This window comes from Meles meles, chromosome 12, assembly GCF_922984935.1.
Source record: "Meles meles chromosome 12, mMelMel3.1 paternal haplotype, whole genome shotgun sequence".
Classification (NCBI taxonomy): Eukaryota; Metazoa; Chordata; class Mammalia; order Carnivora; family Mustelidae; genus Meles; species Meles meles.
Window position 1 is genome coordinate 34,642,227 of NC_060077.1, and position 19,659 is coordinate 34,661,885.

The 19,659-nt window shown below is 49.0% G+C and overlaps 1 protein-coding gene across 1 annotated transcript; it reads right to left on the reverse strand.

Annotated features, from left to right (window-relative positions):
- Positions 1–13: 13 nt before the first annotated feature.
- Positions 14–16,426, reverse strand: TUBB6 (tubulin beta 6 class V). The gene is made up of 4 exons (XM_046026094.1): positions 16,269–16,426; positions 15,773–15,881; positions 14,003–14,113; positions 14–1,496 (listed from the first exon to the last, which is right to left on the reverse strand). The coding sequence occupies exons 1-4, from the start codon at positions 16,323–16,325 to the stop codon at positions 433–435; spliced, it is 1,341 nt and encodes a 446-aa protein (XP_045882050.1). The 5' UTR covers positions 16,326–16,426; the 3' UTR covers positions 14–432.
- Between the last annotated feature and the right edge of the window lie 3,233 nt (positions 16,427–19,659).

A 19,659-nucleotide genomic window follows, 5' to 3' on the forward strand; every position in this document is an offset into this window, starting at 1 on the left:
CAAAGGCACCGTTTTAGTGTTTTATTATGAATAGGCTGTTGTAAAGTTCCATATTGCATTTTCAGTATAAGGCAACACTGCACAGCTTCAGGTTTCATCACAATGGATGAAAAACACTTTCTAACTTCCTTGCTAATTCTCAGTATGGTTGAACACTTGACAGAAGGTGAGGTCAATTCATCGCGCCCTCTGTTGATGGCCCCTTTGTCTTTTCAAGTCCTCCAGTAGAAAATTGGGTAGGACTGCCGATTCTCTGCTATTCCGATGTACTTTCTTGGTTCCAGATGACTGACGGTGCAATTTTGTTGCATTGGTGAGGGGCCTATGCCCACATATTTAGAGCAGAGCACTACGGGTGGCCATCAAGGTCACGATGCTCCGGAGTTAAAGAAACATCATCTGATTTGTGGTATGTGAGACTGGGATGCGCCTCTATTCGTTGATCTCCTCTTCATCGTCCTCAAAAGCTTCCTCGCCGTCGTTGGCCGTGGCTTCTTGATACTGCTGGTACTCGGACACCAGGTCGTTCATGTTGCTCTCTGCTTCTGTGAACTCCATCTCGTCCATACCCTCGCCCGTGAACCAGTGCAGGAAGGCCTTGCGCCGGAACATGGCGGAAAACTGCTCTGAGATGCGCTTGAACAGCTCCTGAATGGCCGTGCTGTTGCCGATGAAGGTGGAGGCCATCTTGAGGCCACGTGGCGGGATGTCGCACACGGCCACCTTGACGTTGTTGGGGATCCACTCGACGAAGTAGCTGCTGTTCTTGTTCTGGATGGCCAGCATCTGCTCGTCCACCTCCTTCATGGACATGGGGCCCCGGAAGACGGTGGCCACGGTCAGGTAGCGGCCGTGGCGCGGGTCGCAGGCGGCCATCATGTTCTTGGCGTCGAACATCTGCTGGGTGAGCTCGGGCACCGTGAGCGCGCGGTACTGCTGGCTGCCGCGGGCGGTGAGCGGTGCAAAGCCGGGCATGAAGAAGTGCAGGCGCGGGAAGGGCACCATGTTCACAGCCAGCTTGCGCAGGTCGGCGTTGAGCTGGCCCGGGAAGCGCAGAGAGGTGGTGACGCCGCTCATGGTGGCCGACACCAGGTGGTTGAGGTCTCCGTACGTGGGGGTGGTCAGTTTCAGGGTACGGAAGCAGATGTCGTACAGGGCCTCGTTGTCGATGCAGTAGGTCTCGTCGGTGTTCTCCACCAGCTGGTGCACGGACAGCGTGGCGTTGTAGGGCTCCACCACCGTGTCCGACACCTTGGGTGAGGGCATGACGCTGAAGGTATTCATGATGCGGTCGGGGTACTCCTCGCGGATCTTGCTGATGAGCAGCGTGCCCATCCCAGACCCCGTGCCCCCGCCCAGCGAGTGCGTGAGCTGGAAGCCCTGCAGGCAGTCGCAGTGCTCACACTCTTTCCTCACCACGTCGAGCACGGAATCCACCAGCTCGGCCCCTTCTGTGTAGTGGCCCTTGGCCCAGTTGTTGCCGGCGCCTGTTTGTCCTGGGACAAAGCACAAGAGAGGGGCACACGATTTCAGTAGGTCTGCACAGGGGTGGGGGCGAGAGGGGGAGCTCACTCCTATTCATGCTTAGAAGAGGGTGATGAAAACAAACACATCTTTCAGCCCCAAACAACTGGATGGGAAGCAACATTGGAAACAGCCTGAGTTGGCTCATTCTTCTCTTCTGTTTCTGGGAGAAATCAAAAGGCTTTGCCACCAGAACTTACCGAATGTTGCCTCTTATATGGAGAGGAACTTGTTTTAATCCAATAGACTTGGAGAGAGTTGGGGAAATGGAAATATTAATTCCAATACAATTTTGCCAATGTAATTTTTTAAAGATTTTATTTATTTATTTGACAGAGAACACAGGCAGGGGGACCGGCAGGCAGAGGGAGAGGGAGACACGAAGCTCCATCCCATGACCCTGGGATCATGACCTGAGCCGAAGGCAGATGCTTAACAAACTGAGCCACCGAGACACCCCCGCCAATATGATTTTTCATTTAAATGTTTTAAATAATTTTTACTGGAAAGAATTTTTAGGTTGAAGCTTAGCTTATCCCTGTTATAAAAAATGTAAGCCATATACTCTAATTGGCAAACACAGTCCTAATCATCAGAGCAATCCTCCAAACTGGACTTACTTTCTTTAAAAAAAAAAAAAAAGATTGCATTTATTTATTTGACAGAAAGCAAGCGCACAAGCAGGGGGAGCAGCAGATGGAGAGGGAGAAGCAGACTCTCGGCTGAGCAGGGAGCCCAATGTCGGGCTCTATCTCAGGACCCTGGGATCAAGACCCGAGAAGAAGGCAGACTGCCAACAGAGCCACCCAGGTGTCCCTGGGCTTTCTGTCAGAAAAACATGACTTTTTCAATCCAAATGAATACGTTAATACACATCTCCAGGATTATTAGAAACACCACTTAGAACTACATTCTAGAGCACACTGTAGGGTAAATGATGAAAAGCAGTGAAGTCAATGTGCAGTGCTGACCTCCTCAAGCTCACGTTGAACATGGTCCCTTTCCCCCCACCTCCATGCCTGGCTGTGCCCCTCTGACATTGAGTTATAATGTATCTATTTAGTAATAAAGTATCAAAACAAGGTGCTGCTGTTGCTCATTTTAACTGGTAACAAGGCAATGTAATATATACAGCCAAAATCATGAATTACTTAAGAAGCAAGGAAGATTATGAAGGCATTGTGTTTATTTAGTAAATTGGTGTATATCAAATCTAGTTCTTTAAAAAATGTATAAGTAATTAAAAAACAAATCCATTAGCATCCCTCTCAAACGTTCCCTGCTTATTGGATGAAAAGGACCAGGATGCACCATAGGAGATGGAGAGTGACCTGATCGCGTCAAGCAAACATAGAAAACAAGAGATACCAGAGCTGTTTGTCCTTCCGATCTGAGCTAAGACAGGGCTGGAATCCTACTGGAGAGACTCCTCTCCACTTAGTCCAAAGACGTTCACTCGATTTTTGTCTACACCCAGCTGATGGCAACAATCCACAACCACCATCCAGTGACCAGCTTCTCCGCTCTGGGCTGGCAGGCCCATACCTGACACGGGGCACACCCGTGGGAAGCCAAGCCCGAGAGCTGTGACACCACTCGGGTTGTCTCCCAGGAGTGGCCCAGCGCTACATCAGGTAAGACTAGCAAATGGGAGGCATTTGTGCGCTTCGGGCTGGGGCCCTCTTACTGAGCTCTGCTGCTGGTCCCCTTCTGGATTCTGCCGGGGACTGTGGGTGTGGCCTTACACAAGGGCCTACTTTTGGAGGAACGGGTCTTATCTCAAATATCCTTGAGTCTTCTACAGCATTTATCAGTGCTAAGCACTGTGGGTGTTAAGTGGAAATCTGTAAAATAAGAAAACCACCAAAATCCTGTGGTTCTTCAGTAAGTTTAAAATGTGTTGACTACTAGTACTTGTATCGCATACAAAGGGATACGCTCCTTAAAGATCTATAGACGTCCTTATAAATGAATAAGGAAAATAGTAACTTTTGGAAAAACGGGCAAAGGATGTCAACAGTTTACAGGGAAGGAAATTCAAATAACTTAAATATTTGAGGCATTCCTTATAAGAGAAATGCACATTAAAACAAGGAGATTCAATTTCTCCCCTGTGAAACTGACAGATCAAAAAGCTGGAAAACCCTGCTGGCCAGAACTGGGGAAAGGCCCCTCCACACACTGGGGCTGTGGGGAAGGCATAACACAAGGACCAGCCTCTCTGGAGAACAGTCTAGCATACCTTTCAAAATTAGTCCCCTTAAGCTCAGCAATTTCACTTCTAGAAATTTGCCTAGACAGGTGTAGGCACACAGGTGGAAAATGGCATGCAGAGAAATACGTGCTGAGGAGAGTTTGTAATCCTAACAAAGAAAAAAGGAAACAAACCTAAATCTCTTTTAACAGAGGACTGGTTGAATCCGTGATGGTTTCTATGCAAAGGAACACAGCAGCCATCAGCCCTAGCACTGAGATGGTAAGGTTTTCAAAGTATATTGCTAAGGAGGGGAGAACCCAAAGTTCTAAATGGTGTATGGTCTATAATGGCTGTCATTATATTCATGTTCCAGAATGACCACAGGAATCCTAGAGGGCTGCCTCTGGGAAGGAGCCTGGGTGGGCACCAACTTGGGGTTGGAATGAGACCACCTTTCCACTATACACTGTAACACCCCATTGTTCCCTCTGAGTCCCAGGCCACGTGAATGTCTTGCCTAGCTGGCAAACTGAACATTTTAACCCTTATTAAAACACTGAAAATGTATTTAAGAAATGAACTGGAGAAACACACAGTGAACTTGTGAATAACCATGGTAGTATCCAAAAAATGGGATAAGAGGAGAGTTAAGTTTCAACATGACATATTGCTTATAAAATTTTAACTCAACAAACATGTCTCCGATGATAATCAAGAGAAAATTAAAATACGAAAACATGCCTTTAAGGGAAGTTTTTATTTCTTTTATTTTTTAATTTTTTAAAAGATTTTATTTATTTATTTGAGAGAGATCACAAGTAGGCAGAGAGGCAGGCAGAGAGACAGAGAATGGAAGCAGGCTCCTGAGCAGAGAGTCCGACGTGGGACTCGATCCCAGGACCCCGAGATCATGACCCGAGCTGAAGGCAGAGGCTTAACCCACTGAGCCACGCAGGCGCCCCAAGGGAAGTGTTTAAAATGTCAGTAAGTAGGGGCATTTCTCCATGAGGGTAGCTGCTCAGCAGAAAGGCACTGTGATGGTCGCAGGGGACGTCGTCCCAGTTACTTTGCTGAACTTTTCAAAAAGGCACCAAAGGGTATGTGTGGCATGATCCCATGTTCTGAAAGCCAAGTCAACTGCCTGCCTGTGTGTGTGCACGCGCACATGTGTGTGCACAAATGCACGTGTACGCGGGAAGAGGCGGGCACTGTGTACAGCACTAGTTATGCCCAGGGAATAAGATCTCAGGGTCATCTGTGCAAGGGGTGAGGAGGTTCCATTTTTATAGTCCATCCTCGCGTGTTTCAAAAACACGTACCATTTTAACTTTACGATTCAAACAATAAACACATTTTAATATTCAATAGTGCCACGTCCAGGAGAGAAGTGCCCATCAGAATGAGACACAGCTGGCCCCTTGCTCACCTGTCTTAGCCTCTCCTCCCAAGGGAGCTCAGCCTCTCACTCCTGTTGTCTTTGTCCCATCAGCTCAAAGACCCCAAGATGATGGGCATGGCGGCACCGTGGCTCCAGGAGGGGCCAGGCTGGGCAGGAGCAAGACCCTCCAGGCTTGCAGCACCCCACCCCCCGGAGGGCATCTGTCCCTTAGTCCTCTGGGTGGCCGCTTCCTTGTGTAGGAGGTGACTGTATTCTCTCTTATAAAGATTCTATTTCTTCCCCTGCCCAATGGACTCGAATATGGCCATTGTCCTTCCTATGCCCCCCACTAACTTCTGTCCACCCCTCCCCAGCCCACCCAGCAGGCAGTGGCCCAGCCAAATGACCCAGAGGCACAGGGAGCTTGAACAAGGGCAGGGCCAGCCTTGCGTGCAGAGCTCAGTGTAGGACGAGCACACCTTCACAAAGGTAAGAATGCAAGTGCAATTGTCAAAAAGAGGCAAAGAGAGGAGAGGGGCGCCTGGGTGGCTCAGTCGGTTAAGCATCTGCCTTTGGCTCAGGTCATGATCCCAGGGTCCTGGTATTAAGCCCCACATTGGGCTCCCTGCTCCTCGGGAAGCCTGCTTCTCTCTTTCTTACTCCCCCTGCTTGTGTTCCCTCTCTTGCTGTGTCTCTGTCAAATAAATGATAAATAATAAACCAAGTCTTTTTAAAAAATGTTAACCGTCTAGAACAGAAAGCAGCTACTGTCCAGAAGGTAGCTTCGGCAGATGTGCAGCCACAGCAAGACAAGCTGAACTTGACTCTTCCCCCAGCTCACACCGATCACTTGGCTGCCTATTTCAGCACGATTAACCACGAGGTTTTCTCTGCCCTTGACAAAAGGAAGAAGCTAGTGACTTCTGAAAATATTTTGCCACCGTCTCATAGCAACAGATGTTCCCAACTAAATATTTGGGGGTCATGAGTGGAACACGTTCTGTAATGAGCTGTTGTGACATTCATCAGCGGCTCAGGCCCATAGAACACAAAGCTGCAATCTCCAAGCTTTGGCAGGCGGGTTGCAACAGGTCCCCAGGGTTTTCTCACAATCCAGCCTCAGGTCTACCTCTTGCTCACACTGGGTAAGGGATTAAGTGCTCCCTGAGCCCCTCTAGCCCCAAGTCTGGAAGGGAAAGTTACATGTGCAGAAAGAGGCTTTCTGGAGCTCCATTTTCTCCCACAAAACTCTCTCCCACTGTCTCTGGGCATGACTGCTATAAGCCAGCAATTCAAACAGCAATTCGTTAAGAAAAAGGTTTTGGGTTTTTTTAAAGTATATTCATGTTCAAAACTTAAACGCAGATAACGTTCACTTTTAAAATTATACATTACTTCAAATCAGTGTTGTTGTTTTTTAAAAAACCACTTCAAACCATGCCTAGAGATGGAATGACACTGGTTTACTGTAATTAACCAACTTGGAAACGGGGAGCTCGGAAGCTCCTGGGGGATGAACCACCTCCCAGGCAATTCTGCCTCCTTTTTTTTTCTTTTTTCTTTTTAGAGAATGACTTCTAAACAACGGTTTCCTCAAACAGTATACTGTGTTTATGCACTCTGGATACCTCCCCATTCCCTGTAACAAGCATGCTATTTTAACAAAGTACATTCATTTAAACAATTCAGGGTTCTTAATTAAAAATAGTGTTAGCTTTTTAAAAAAAAATTTTTTAAATAGTTTCCACGCCAATGTGGGGCTTGAAACTCACAACCCTGAGATAAATAGTTGCATGCTCTACCAACTGTGCCAGCCAGGTGCCCCAGTGTTGGCTTTAAAAATTACATTAAGGGGTGCCTGGGTGGCTCAGTCGTTAGGCATCTGCCTTTGGCTCAGGTCATGATCCCAGGGTCCTAGGACTGAGCCCCATATTGGGCTCCCTGCCCAGCAGGAAGCCTGCTTCTCCCTCTCCCACTCCCCCTGCTTGTTTCCTCTCTCGCCATCTCTCTCGGTCATAAATAAAAAAGATCTTTCAAAAAACAAAAAATAAAAACTACTATTAAAGCTATTTCACATCAATACAATCGGCCAAAATTTAAAAATATTCCGAATCAAAAATCGGGACGCATGTTGTAACAAAGAAGCAGATACAAGCAGCAATCCTAGAGACAGTTTAAAAGCCACAGATGTCGTTTCTAACATTCTTGAAGGTTTACAAAAGCGTTGATTCAATCATTAAATGGTCATTATGGGCCTGTGTCAATTTGTTCTTAATCTTTTTTGTCCCACTTATTGACAGCTAGAAAGATGAGTCCAGACCTTTCTTAGTCTCTCTCATTTTCAGTTCAAATAAATTAAACCAAAGGAAACTTCCACCATCACTGAAGTGGCTGCCATGAGAAACTAGCCTAGCACAACTTCAGTGGTTTGATCCAAATTCATAAGCCTCTTTTCTATTCATGTATATTTTTTGTTTCATGAAGACTCTTTAAAAAGTTCCACATGGGGCGCCTGGGTGGCTCAGTGGGTTAAGCGTCTGGCTCCGGCTCAGGTCATGACTCTGGGTTCCTGGAATCGAGTCCCGCATCAGGTTCCTTGCTCAGGGGGGAGCCTGCCTCTCCCAGTACCTCTGTTGCTCCCTGTGCTTGCGCTACTTCTCACTCTCTCTCAAATGAATAAATAAAATATTTTCCCAAAAAAGCTGCACAGGTCCTTGGCTGCACAGGAGTGATGGCGGCTGAGGGAGGCCTGACCCTGAGCAGACGTCAGGGCTGGGTGAGGCGGGGAAGGCGCATGGCTTCCAGGGTTTTATCAGAAACCTTTTCCGGCAAGTGCACGGACAAGGCCTCATCCATGCCGACATGTCTCAGGACGGACCGAACCGCATGTAAAAAGCTATGAAACAGACTATCTATACACCTGCCACCCATTGTAAGAAATAAAACCCAACGTGGTTCCCATGAAGCTTCAGTGTAACAAGTAGGAGTCTGAACCTCTTAAATTTAAACAATGTACAATTACGTAATGTTTTTCTATTCTCTCTCAAGAACCAATAAGGGGTGTGTGTGTATGTGTGTGTGTGTGTGTGTGTGTGTTTCAGCTAACCGCCCCTCCCATGGGAACAGGGTTCACTGAGTTGTATTTTAATGATTGAGTCTTCAGGTTTCTCGATGTGTGAGTCCTATTTATGGGAGTGCAAGTTTCTCTTTTCTTATACTGACAATTATACAGACTTGCCAAGTTCAGAACTTGCCAAGTTCTTCTTCCATTTCCTCTAAAGTATTTTTTTTTTTTTAAGATTTTATTTTTTTATTTGACAGACAGAGATCGCAAGTAGGCAGAAGTCAAGCAGAGATAGAGAGAGAGGGGGAAGCAGCCACCCCACTGAGCAGAGAGCCCGATGCGGGGCTCGATCCCAGGACCCTGAGATCATGACCTGAGCCGAAGGCAGAGGCTTAACCCACTGAGCCACCCAGGCACCCCTCCTCTAAAGTATTTCTTAAAGCATTGTCAATTATGGTGCTCAGAGTCCCTCAGCTGATACGTTTCTTTAAAAGTTTAATTTCAGGGGCGCCTGGGTGGCTCAGTGGTCTAAGCCGCTGCCTTCGGCTTGGGTCATGATCTCAGGGTCCTGGGATCGAGTCCCACATCGGGCTCTCTGCTCAGCAAGGAGCCTGCTTCCCTCTCACTCTCTCTGCCTGCCTCTCTGCCTACTTGTGATCTCTCTCTGTCAAATTAAAAAAAAAAAAAAAAAGTTTAATTTCAGGCAAAAACTGCAATCTCAACACTGCCGATGGCATTAATCCAATGGAAAGATTACAGCAAAATGTATAATGGAGCTAAATATATTCACAGGCTCTGGCCCAGTCATTTTACTTTTGAGGATCTATTCTGTGATCAGAATTAGAAACCCAGACCCATTTATGTGAACCGGGATGGGAGTGTCTAGATTCTATATTAGTACATTCTTTCTTTTTAATTAAGTAAGCTCTACACCCGAAGATCAAAAGTCGCATGCCCCGCCAAATGAGCCAGCCAGGCGTCCCTATATATTATATTCTTTCTTAGAGCAAAATCTGCTAAGAAATGACTCCCTGATTATTGGCCATTGTGAAGATTATAGATTTTAAAACCATAATTAACATGGAATATGGCTTAATTATAATACTCAGTGGGAAAAAAAGATCTAAGTGCTAGTGTTTACAAACAATGAAAATCAGCCAACACGAAAGTTAGAAAAATACCTCAATGCCCATGACGGTTAGGTGATGATGATCACACAGAATAATGCTTTTACCCCAGTTCTTAATTTTTGATAAATTTTTGAAAAAAGCAGTGTAAAAATTAAATAAATAAACACAAATAATGTAAAACGGAGGGAAAGCTCCCTTTTTAGGAGTAGTATAGTCCCTTTCATGATAACCACCGTGTCCCGGGCTTCCTATGTTGAATGTAATTGCCAGAAACCCAGAGCATAAATTAATTCTCAGCTGCAATTGAATTGAATCTCAGTTCACTCTCTTTTAAACGGCCAGGTTTGATGGCTGTCTTTACTGCACATTGTCTCATATCCTTCCTAGAGGCGAGAAAGCCATGTGTTTCACATAAATAGATCTCACCATGTGTTCATATACTCAAACTCCCAGGGCTCCTGGGTGGCTCAGTTGGTTAAGCGTCTGCCTTCGGCTCAGGTCATGATCTTGGGGTCCTGAGATCGAGCCCCATGTCGGGCTCCTCGCTCGGTGGGGAGTCTGCTTCTCCCTCTGCCACTGTCCCTCCCCACCCCCTGCTCATGCTCTCTCTCACGCTTTCAAATAAATAAATAAATAAAATCTTGAAAAAACAAACAAACAACTCACAAACTCATGTATTCGATTCTAACATGCACATGCCCCAGAAAGGCCTCCTTACAGGGTCAGCAACAGGACTTGGCCTGCTGGGAGGGGACTAACCGGACAGAGGAGGGAGGGGCCTGCTTCCCACTAAACATGCCTTCCGCACTTCTGCATTTCCTACCATGCACTGCCCATCAAAAATCAAGTACAGCTGACTCTTGAACTATGGTGGGTGGGCTTAAACCACATGGGTCCACTTATACACAGAATTTTGATAAGTTAAGTACAGTACTGTAAGTGTATTTTCTCTTCCTTAGGATCTTAGTAACATTTTCTTTTCTCTAGCTGACTTGATTATAAGAATACAGTACAGAATACACAGACTATACAAAATGGGTGTTAAACGATTTTTATGTTATTGGTAAGAATTCCAATCCACAGTAAGCTATTAGTAGTTACGTTTTCAGGGAGTCAAAAATTGTAAGTAAATTTTGGACTGTGCAGGGGGTCAGCACGCTTAAACCCATGTGTTGTTCAAGGGTCAACTGTATACCTTTTGTAAGGACGAAATCTATTAATTTTGTTTGGTAAAGTTTACTAAGACTGAGGCAGATTCCACCAACTGTAATCCAGGTTAAAGAAACTTTAGTTATCCTCTCGGACTCTTACCAAAAGTCAATTAAACCTCCAAGGGAAGGCACCTGGGTGGCTCAGATGGCTAAGTGTCTGCCTTTGGCTCAGGTCATGATCCCGGGATCCTGGATGGAGTCCTGCATCGGGCTCTCTGCTCAGCAGGGAGCCTGTGGCTCCCCCTGCTTGTGCCCTTTTGCTCTCTTTCAAATAAATAATCAAAATCTTAAAAGACAAACAAACAAAAAAACCTTCAAGGGAAGAAACTGACCAGAATTCTATGTGCAGGTGTATTTCTCTGCATGTGGGGGAGACAGGCCGTTGCTTCCTTCAGATTCTTACAGAGGCCTGGATGCTTGGGGGCCCTTCGTTCCTCAGACCACCAAGCCGAAGGAGCCCCAAGAAAGTTAACTGGTAACACCAGAGGTGGCAGAACTGAAATTAGCTGCCAAGTCTCCCTTCTCCCCATTCAGTTCTCTCTTTTTGGTGCCCCGAACTCAGTAACCCAGCCAAGTGGTACATCCAGGAAGATTCTATAGCTGCTAAGAATCTATACCCCTTAGTAAGAGAAAGAGAAAGATGGCATTGATCTGTGTCAAGACCAGTGCCAGGGGGAGGTCGTCCTTTTCTCCTTTTGGGCATACAGACTCTGAATGTTCTCCCAGTCAAGGCTGCGTCACAGGTGCCAAGGGAGCAGTCCACGGAACGGACCGAGACGGACGCCAGCCAGTGGTAAGAGCGAGAGGGCAGGGAGCGGGCAAAGGGGTCCAGCTCTTCTAGAAATCAGTACGCAATGTCCATGCTGCACGTACAAGCATTTCTTCAGGACAAATTCCTTGAACTGAAACTGTTGAATCGGGATTCCTGAGTTGCTGAATCCATTAAGCTGCTCTCTGACAAGGGTCACAACTCAGTCTCCCCAGACAACCTAGCTAGCTGTTGGTTTTTAAAGTACCACTCAGTCTGTTGGGAGAAAAATGTTTTGTTTGACATTTGTCTTGTTTGAAAATGTCTTGTCTCCTCCTTATTCCCAATTACTGGTAAATTTTGTCCCTAGGTATTTATAACTTTTACTGCTACTGTGAATAGGATATTTTCCCATTATATTTTATAATTGATTATTGCCTTGAAGGAGATCAATTTGGCCCAGTTTGCCTGGGACTTGACCAGTTTCAGCACTAAGCAGGCAGTGTCCTGAGAAGCCCCCCAGTCCCAAGCAAAACTGTTGGTCACCCGAGAGCAATGATATCTATCTTGTGTCTAGCTGCCTTACCGAGGGCTTGTAAATGCTAGTCACTGTTCATTGGACAGCCCATCTGGAAAATCCTAGAGAATCAGTCTACCTTCAAATAACAATTTTATCTTTTCCTTTAAATAATCCTTATCTCCTTTCCTTCTCTGGTCTTCGTGTACCAGCTAGAACCTTCAAAACATGGACTAATGGTAGGGGCAATGACATCTCTTTCTCACACATGACTTTGCTTGGAATACTTCTAATGTTTCACCAGGGATTGTGACGTTGCTATGGATTTGGTAGGTAATTGTTAAACAGAGGAAGTATCTGTCTATTTCCAGCTTGCACATAAGGGTTTTTGTCCTCAACAAGTCAGGAACACATACTGAATTTTATCAAATATTTTGGGTTACCTATTAAGATGTTGTCTCTCTTAATCTATTAGCAGACTTCTCCATGTTGAACAATCCTTGCCTTCCTAGGATGTTGCTAATATTTATCAAGCACTTACATTTTTTTTAAAGATTTCATCCATTTATTTGACAGACAGAGATCACAAGTAGGCAGAGAAGCAGGTAGAGACAGAGGGGGAAGAAGGCTCCCTGCTGAGCAGAGAGCCCTATTCGGGGCTTGATCCCAGGACCCTGGGATCATGACCCGACTCAAAGGCAGAGGCGTTAACCCACTGAGCCACCCAGGCGCCCCTATCAAGCACTTACTGTGTATGAGATAATCTAGATATACAGAGTTTAAATAGGATTACCTGTTACCCTCAATGAAATCATCTCTAGCTGGTGCCTTTTGAGGAATGGGTTGGAAAGTAGATCTTTGATAGATTTAATTTCTATATCATGGTAACTTTAAGCCCTGAATCAGCCTTAAGAGTCTCTCATTTTAGGGCACCTGGGTGACTCAGTCGTTAAGCATCTGCTTTCAGCTCAGGTCATGATCCCAGGGTCCTGGGAGGGAGCCCTGCATCAGGCTCTCTGCTCAGTGGAGAGTCTCCTTCTCCTTCTCCCACTCCCCCTGCTTGTATTCCCTCTCTTGTTGTCTCTCTCTGTGTGTCAAATAAATAAATAAAACATTTAAAAAAAAAAAAAGATTCTCTCATTTCCATGTAAGACACTTTGCCTTTTACAGGCACTGAAACTGTGCTTGGTTGATTGAGGTACTTCTGTTGGTTAAGCAGTATTTTTCTCTCTGGGCACATTTCTTCCTCAATTACACTGGTAATTTCAGAGAAAGAACATCAGTGAATCTAACTGAAGCGGTATGTAAAATTGAAATAGGCCACTGCCTGACTCTGCTACAGAGTCATCAGTTTGTGTACCAATAAAATCTTTCAGGATTCTGTCTCTACTTGCAGATTTTGAATATTCCGACTTTGAATATCTGTCAAGTAATCTTGATTCTAAAAACCATGGCCACGGGGTGGTGGAGGCCAGCAGCACTAACGGTCTCACTTCATTTAATGTTATATCATTTTCTTTGGGGGGTGCCTGGGTGGCTCAGTTATTAAGCGTCTGCCTTCAGCTCCGGTCATGATCCCAGGATCCTGGGATGGAGCCCCGCATCAGGCTCCCTGCTCAGCGGGAAGCCTGCTTCTCCCTCTCCCACTCCCCCTGGTTGTGTTCCCTTTCCTCTCTCACTGGGTCTCTCTGTGAAATAAATAAAATCTTAAATTTATTTTTTTCCTTTGGGAGTATGCAGAGGGACAGGTGTTTTATCATGTCTTAGGTAGAAGAAGGGAGGGAAGGATTTACCCAGTTTTAACAAAACAAAATTCACATGGTGCCAGGCTTTGGGAAGAAAGGAGAGTAACTGCCTTGAGGTAATGAAAACGAAACATAGGTATAAACACATTGCAATTGAAAGATGAGCAACACAAGAACCAACAAACGATTATCATCATATTATGATCATTTATAAGGGGAAGAAAGAAGTTAATGTCTAAAAAAATCTGTTAAACCAAGAGCTATCAATACAAGCATTTCCTTTAGTGATACAGAGATTACTTTCTTAAAGACAAGTCGAGATTTAAAAGGCACAGCACCCTGGCATGATACTGGGGACTGCTGATTTCCATCCTAAGCTTTTCTTTGTCTTTTAATCTCGCACATATATCAGTTTGATGTGTGAGGGGGAAGAAAAAAAAAAAACAAAACAGAAAGAGGCAGAAGGAAGGAGGAGAGAGGGAACCCACCGAAGATGAAGTTGTCGGGCCGGAAGAGGTGCCCGAAAGGCCCAGACCGCACACTGTCCATGGTGCCCGGCTCCAAGTCCACCAGGGCAGCCCTGGGGACGTATTTCTGAGCTGGAAGAGAACAAAGCCCACGCCCAAGGTCACTTTCTGGTCTCCAGAGTCATGGGCTGCCCCACAGTGAGTCCCCCCAGCTGCCCAGATGGTAGGAAGCAGGGTCTCTTCAGAGAGAGAACATTAGTGCTGGGAGGGGACCCGGGGAACACCGTCCCAGCTGATGTCATCTCGATGAGGAAACCAGCCCAAGCATGAATGGGCAGAGGAAGTACCAGGAATAAGCAGGATGAGAAATCAGGTCTCCTGACTTCCTGCCTTCTGTATTTTCCACTTCACCCTGACACCTCCTTCCTGTTGGGAAGCTTTACTTTTTGAGCTCCATGGAAATAAACTGTCTCTGTTGCAGCCACCGCTGTGTGGCTCTGACATTCTTTCCACTTTTTGGCACCTCCCTCATGCACACACATGCATGAATCCAAGCTGTAGTCTGAGCGCCTGGTTATGGGGCCATTTCTGGAATGCATTCTCATTCATGAACGAGTGCCTATTGGGCAGGAACTTGGGATTGCACACAGGATCTGCCCTATAACTCCTGTTCCGCTACACACACACTCAGACTGAAGAGAGGAAGTTAACAAGCTGGACCTAAGGGTTAACCGGGGGTGCAGTATGTAACTGGAATTTTCCTTATGTAACTGGAATTTTCCTTAGGGCTACCTTGAAATTTCATAATCTATGCCCTGCTGGTCCAGACCTTTTCTTCTAGCTGCTGGATGGATAAAGCCCAGTGATTTATGTATCCTGCTCTTCACAGCTCTTGTGTGGACACACAGCAAGTGACTCCAAAAATGGGAGTAATTCTTTCTGGGGACATATGTCATGCATCTGTCATTTTCTGGGTGTTCTTTCAAAGTCTTAGTGTGTTGTTGTTTAGTGAAGGGCACTTATCCCTTTTATAATAAAAAGTGTAACAAATAATGTACACATGTAGCCACAATATATACCTAGGTACCCAGAGCAGAGGTGAGATTATTCCCAAACTTGGATATGCCACAGCTTGTAATTTTTACTGCACTCCACCAATGATCCAGAATTGAGAGCATAGAACGCTTTTGGACGTTGGTAAAAGGTCAGATAAGTCATTTAATGGGGATGCTTTTCAAATTTTTAGCCAAGAATCTCCATTAGGAGATATATTTTAAACGTTAAAACAAAACAAAACAGAAAGCCGTACGTGACCCAGTACGTGATTTCACAACACTAAAGGGTTGTCTGGTTCAAGAGTTCAGACTCCGTGATAGGCCAAATTCGGTTGTTTGAAAGAAACTGACGGCGGATTTCCCGCCCCAGAGCGAGAGAGGAAGGAGTCGGGCATCCCGCTATATCCCGGGAAAACTTCCGAGGGCAAACTACCCTCGCGGGAGGGCGTTATCCTGAGAGCTAACCTTGGGTCGATCCGAGAAGACTCGGGAACGCCGGGGTCCCAGAGGGGAAGGCCGGGTCCGGGAGGGGAATAGCCCAGGTCCAAGCGGGTCATGGCCAGGGTCCAGGCGGGGGTGGCCGAGGGCCCGGGGCGGGATGGCTAGGGTTCCAGAGGGGTGGCCAGAAACCGAGGTGGGGACGGTCAGGTCTGGGCGGGGACGGCCAAGGGTTTGGGAGGGGGACGGCGGGGTCCGACGGGGAAGGGCGGAGTCCCGGCGGCGCCGAGCTACTCACAGGATGACTCATTGTAGTAGACGTTGATTCTCTCCAGTTGCAGCGCCGAGTCACCCACGTAGCCTCCGGCTGGGTCGATACCGTGTTCATCGCTGATCACTTCCCAAAACTTGAGAAGGGCAAGGCGGGGGAACAGACGGTGAGAACCCGGAGCCTAGGGCGCACTCCCTCTCGGTTCACGCCACGGCTGGCCCGCGGGGCGGGGTGCGCGGGGCCCGGCTGCCGAATTCCAGGCGCGCCTGAGCCGCCGGCCGCCGCTCCCAGCTGGGGTGGGGGTAGGGTGAGGGGCGGGGGGGGGGTGTCCCTGGCTATGACGCCCCCTCCTCGGCCGCGCCACTTCTCCAAGCACTTCCCGGGTGCAGCGCAGGGCAGGACAGGGCTCCGAGGACCGAGGCGCACAGAGGGTGCGCACCGGGGCGCCCGCACGGAGGGGTCGAGCCCCGACACCCTAGGCCTGCTCGCTGCCCACCCTCAGGGAGCCCGGTGCCCGGCCCACCTTGGTGCCGATCTGGTTCCCGCACTGGCCCGCCTGGATGTGCACAATCTCCCTCATGGCGGGCGCCGGCTCTGCGCTCTGGGAACTTGCTCTTCGGACCGCGGCGGCGACTGCGGGCCCGCGGCGCGCTCCCCGGGACTCGACCCTCTGCCTGCTCTCCACCCCCGATCCTGGCAGCCCGACCAATGGCCGCGGGCCTCGCCCACCCCGGCCGCGCCCCCTCCGCCCCCGCTCCCTCCGTGCCTCCAGAGCCCCCACCCCCAGGCCTCGCCCTCCCCGGCCGCGCCTCCTCGGGTCCTGGCGGGCCTGGGCCTCCCTTCTCTCCTACCGGTCTCCGCTCCTCGCCCCCCAGGCCTCCCGCCCCCGGCACCCCGCTGCCGGCGCCCCACCTCGGCTCGCCTCCCCCTGGGCCATCTTCCCGGGGCCGCTTCCACGCGGTGCTGTCCCAGGAGGGAGAACAGAAAGGGGAACTGAGGACCCCTTGCTGGGAAAGTCAGGCCGGGAACAGAGACTACTGACGCGGGTTTGGAGGCGGAGATAGGGTTAGACGTTGGGGACTTTCAAAGTGGGGAGGCGGATGGGAAGGACACGGTTCGGGCCGGTCGCCGCCCCCAATTTTGCTGCCCACACCCCTGTTGCTGACCCTCCCGGGAGGGAGACCCTTCCCGCTGAGCCGTCGTGGGCAGGCGGGGACCCACCCGGAGCCGGGCGGGGCCAGGTCCGGGCGCTCGGCAGCCGTGGGTGCTCACAGTCCCCCCGCGCCCCCAGCCCCGGCTCCCAGCCCGCGCTGCGGGGCAAACCCTGCAGGGAGACGGGCTTTGGGACACGAAAATGGAGTGTTCGGCGTGCCTCTGACACTCGTCCTCCGCGCGGAACCTAGGGCATTGGCTCTTATGGCCTTGCCTTCCTGCCTGTGCTTCTCGGGATACAGGTACCATTCGGTTCCGACGACCCCAAATCTTTTGTAGTGGGATTTAGTTAAAGTGAATCCCTGGCTGGGTCCGACAGCGAACATACACGCGCGACGCACGCACACCCCTGCACAGTTGTCTACGCAGCCTCTCCATTGGGAGTCAGCAATGAAAAAGCTCTTTGGCCCCAGGAAGGGCAGAGGGCTGACTTCGACCTGCGCTGGTCCCCTCACCTTCCCTACTCCTGGGTGCCAGGGGGGCTCCTTTTGCTCCTCTGAGCGAGGTGTACCTGTGTGTCAGTTCTTTAAATGCAGGACGAGTGAGGACGCTAGAGGGAAAGTTTAATCACACGGGTCTCTCTCTCCTCCAGGGGCCAGGGAAAAGCAGGCCAGTTCAGCAGAATGAACTAAGTAAGCCCTCTTTGGGGACTTGAAGACAACTCTGCCTATGCAAATCATGGCTCTGTGTTTCTTTTATAACATGGTACAGCCCTGACCTCTCTCTGAAGTCCAGTCCTCCCCTTTCCCCATGTTTGCTGGACAGTCCCTCCTGGGCACCTGCTCCCTTCTCACCCTCCAGCAGGTAACATGGTCCTCATTTTAGGGGCTGGCATCTGGGCCCTCTGGTCTCTGGCCCCCTACCGGTTCCTCCTCTGTTCCCTTCATTCTGTCCCCACCCCCTCTGCCCCACCCAGCCTGGGCCCCTCTGCTGCCAGCCCTCTCCATAGGCATGCCCACCACGGACACCCACACACCTAGAACTCTCTCCAGTTCACTCCTGTGGACGCTTCTAGCTGGCAGGGCTCACTCACTCCTGTACCCGTGTGGCAGACACTTAAGGCATGCCAGGGGTAATCAAGGTTACTTCTGGGCATGAATTATTCCCTCTTCCAGGCGGTGTTGTGTGGTAGAAGCAATGAGCACTGGGTGGTGAGTCAGGGTGACTTGGAATTCAATTCCGGTTCTGTTTCCAATTAGCTTTGTGTTCACTCCAATTCTCTGGGCTTCAGTTTATTCATGTGTAAAGCGAAGGGATTATCCTAGGGGCTCTGGTTCTGTGGCACCTTCTCGTTTGGAATGTACATCCACCAAAGACTTCTGCATGAGTTTCCCTGTGTGAGCACTTTAGGTGGGGAGACTCTGGAAAGGCCGGACTGCACACACCCCCCACCCCACCCTCCCACCCGCTCCCCGGCCAAATGGAAATGCTACACCAAGAGGAAGGGACAACGCTCTGTCACCTGCACCAGCAGTTTCTTTTTAGATACAAGGAAACCTTGGGGAAGTCCTCACACGTGTGTGGTTGGAAAGAGGCAGAGAACTTGAAAGGTTTTTTCATTTGGAGTTTTCCAAATGTTTCCGATGATAAAGATTATTTTCTTTACCCTTTGCATCCCTGGCCCTGGTCCCCTCCTGCACCTTCTCAGCGCCAGAGGCCACAGCCTTGCCCACACGCCACCATCAAACTTTCAGCCTGAGATGACCCAGCTGTACTCTTCCGAGTAGTTGGCACCCTTGCTTAGGCTCTTTGTGGCCATTGTTCCATTTAATTATTGACTCCAAGTAAATGTTCCCTTCTTCCGTCTCCTGGCACTGAGTCCAGTGCCGGGAGGTGGGGGAGTGGAAGGCCTCGGGTTCCTGGGAGAGCCTTTGCTCAGCTCTGGTCCCACAGCCCTGTGGAATCAAGCCACTAAGTAGCTTAAAGAAACGTGTCTTCTTCGGCAGCTTCTGCGGTTTGTGGCAATAACCAGGTTTTCAATGCTAGTCCTTAGGTGGGGATTTGAATCCAAGATATTTGAAGGAACGAGAAAGCAGGTGTCAGTGGCTTCAGGAACACGGCTGGTAACAGGATTCGATGGGGGAAAGTTGATTTAGTGGAGTTTCTGATGGACACTCCCTGTTGACCAGCCTACCGTCCACATCAGAAGGGCGAGTAACTAAGGTGACTTAGGCTCACGTCCGCACGCTTTTCCACAGAATTTATAGAATCATCGCAACATCCCTCCAAGGCAGATGTTAGTGCCGATGAGAAAACCGATGCTCAGAGTGGGCATCACCTTGCTGGCAGGGGGTGACGAGATCCCAGCCACCGTGGCTGAGGCCCTCACCATGATGGGGCTGGAGCAACAGGACACCGTGCCTGATGTAGGAGTTACAAATTAAGCCTACACAAGTTTTAAAGAGTTCATTCTGTCCTGCCTTTTCCTGTCTGGCAAGCCAGGTTCCAACGTAGGATTCTCAGACGCCTCGGGGATGCGCATCAGGAGTGGAAGTGGAGTGGGGAGGGTTCCAGCCTCCAGCCCCAGCTCTCAGCTTGCTCCAGTCTCTCCCGCTCCAACTCCATCCCTCGCTGTGACAGGTCTCCTGTGTTCCTGTGAGCACCCCAGCAGCGCCCCCCGCCCCCACACAGCCATCCCTTTGTGCAGATCAGTGTCACCGTCTGCCATGGGGTGGGGAGGTGGCCCTGGAAGCAGGTTTGGA

Coding starts and splice junctions, on each gene's coding strand:
- TUBB6 (XM_046026094.1), bottom strand. CDS start 16,325: ATGAGGGAGATTGTGCACATCCAGGCGGGCCAGTGCGGGAACCAGATC. Junction 15,882..16,268: donor GGAACCAGATCGGCACCAAG/GTGGGCCGGGCA, acceptor GCCCTTCTCAAG/TTTTGGGAAGTGATCAGCGA. Junction 1,497..14,002: donor GCCCGACAACTTCATCTTCG/GTGGGTTCCCTC, acceptor GCTTTGTCCCAG/GACAAACAGGCGCCGGCAAC.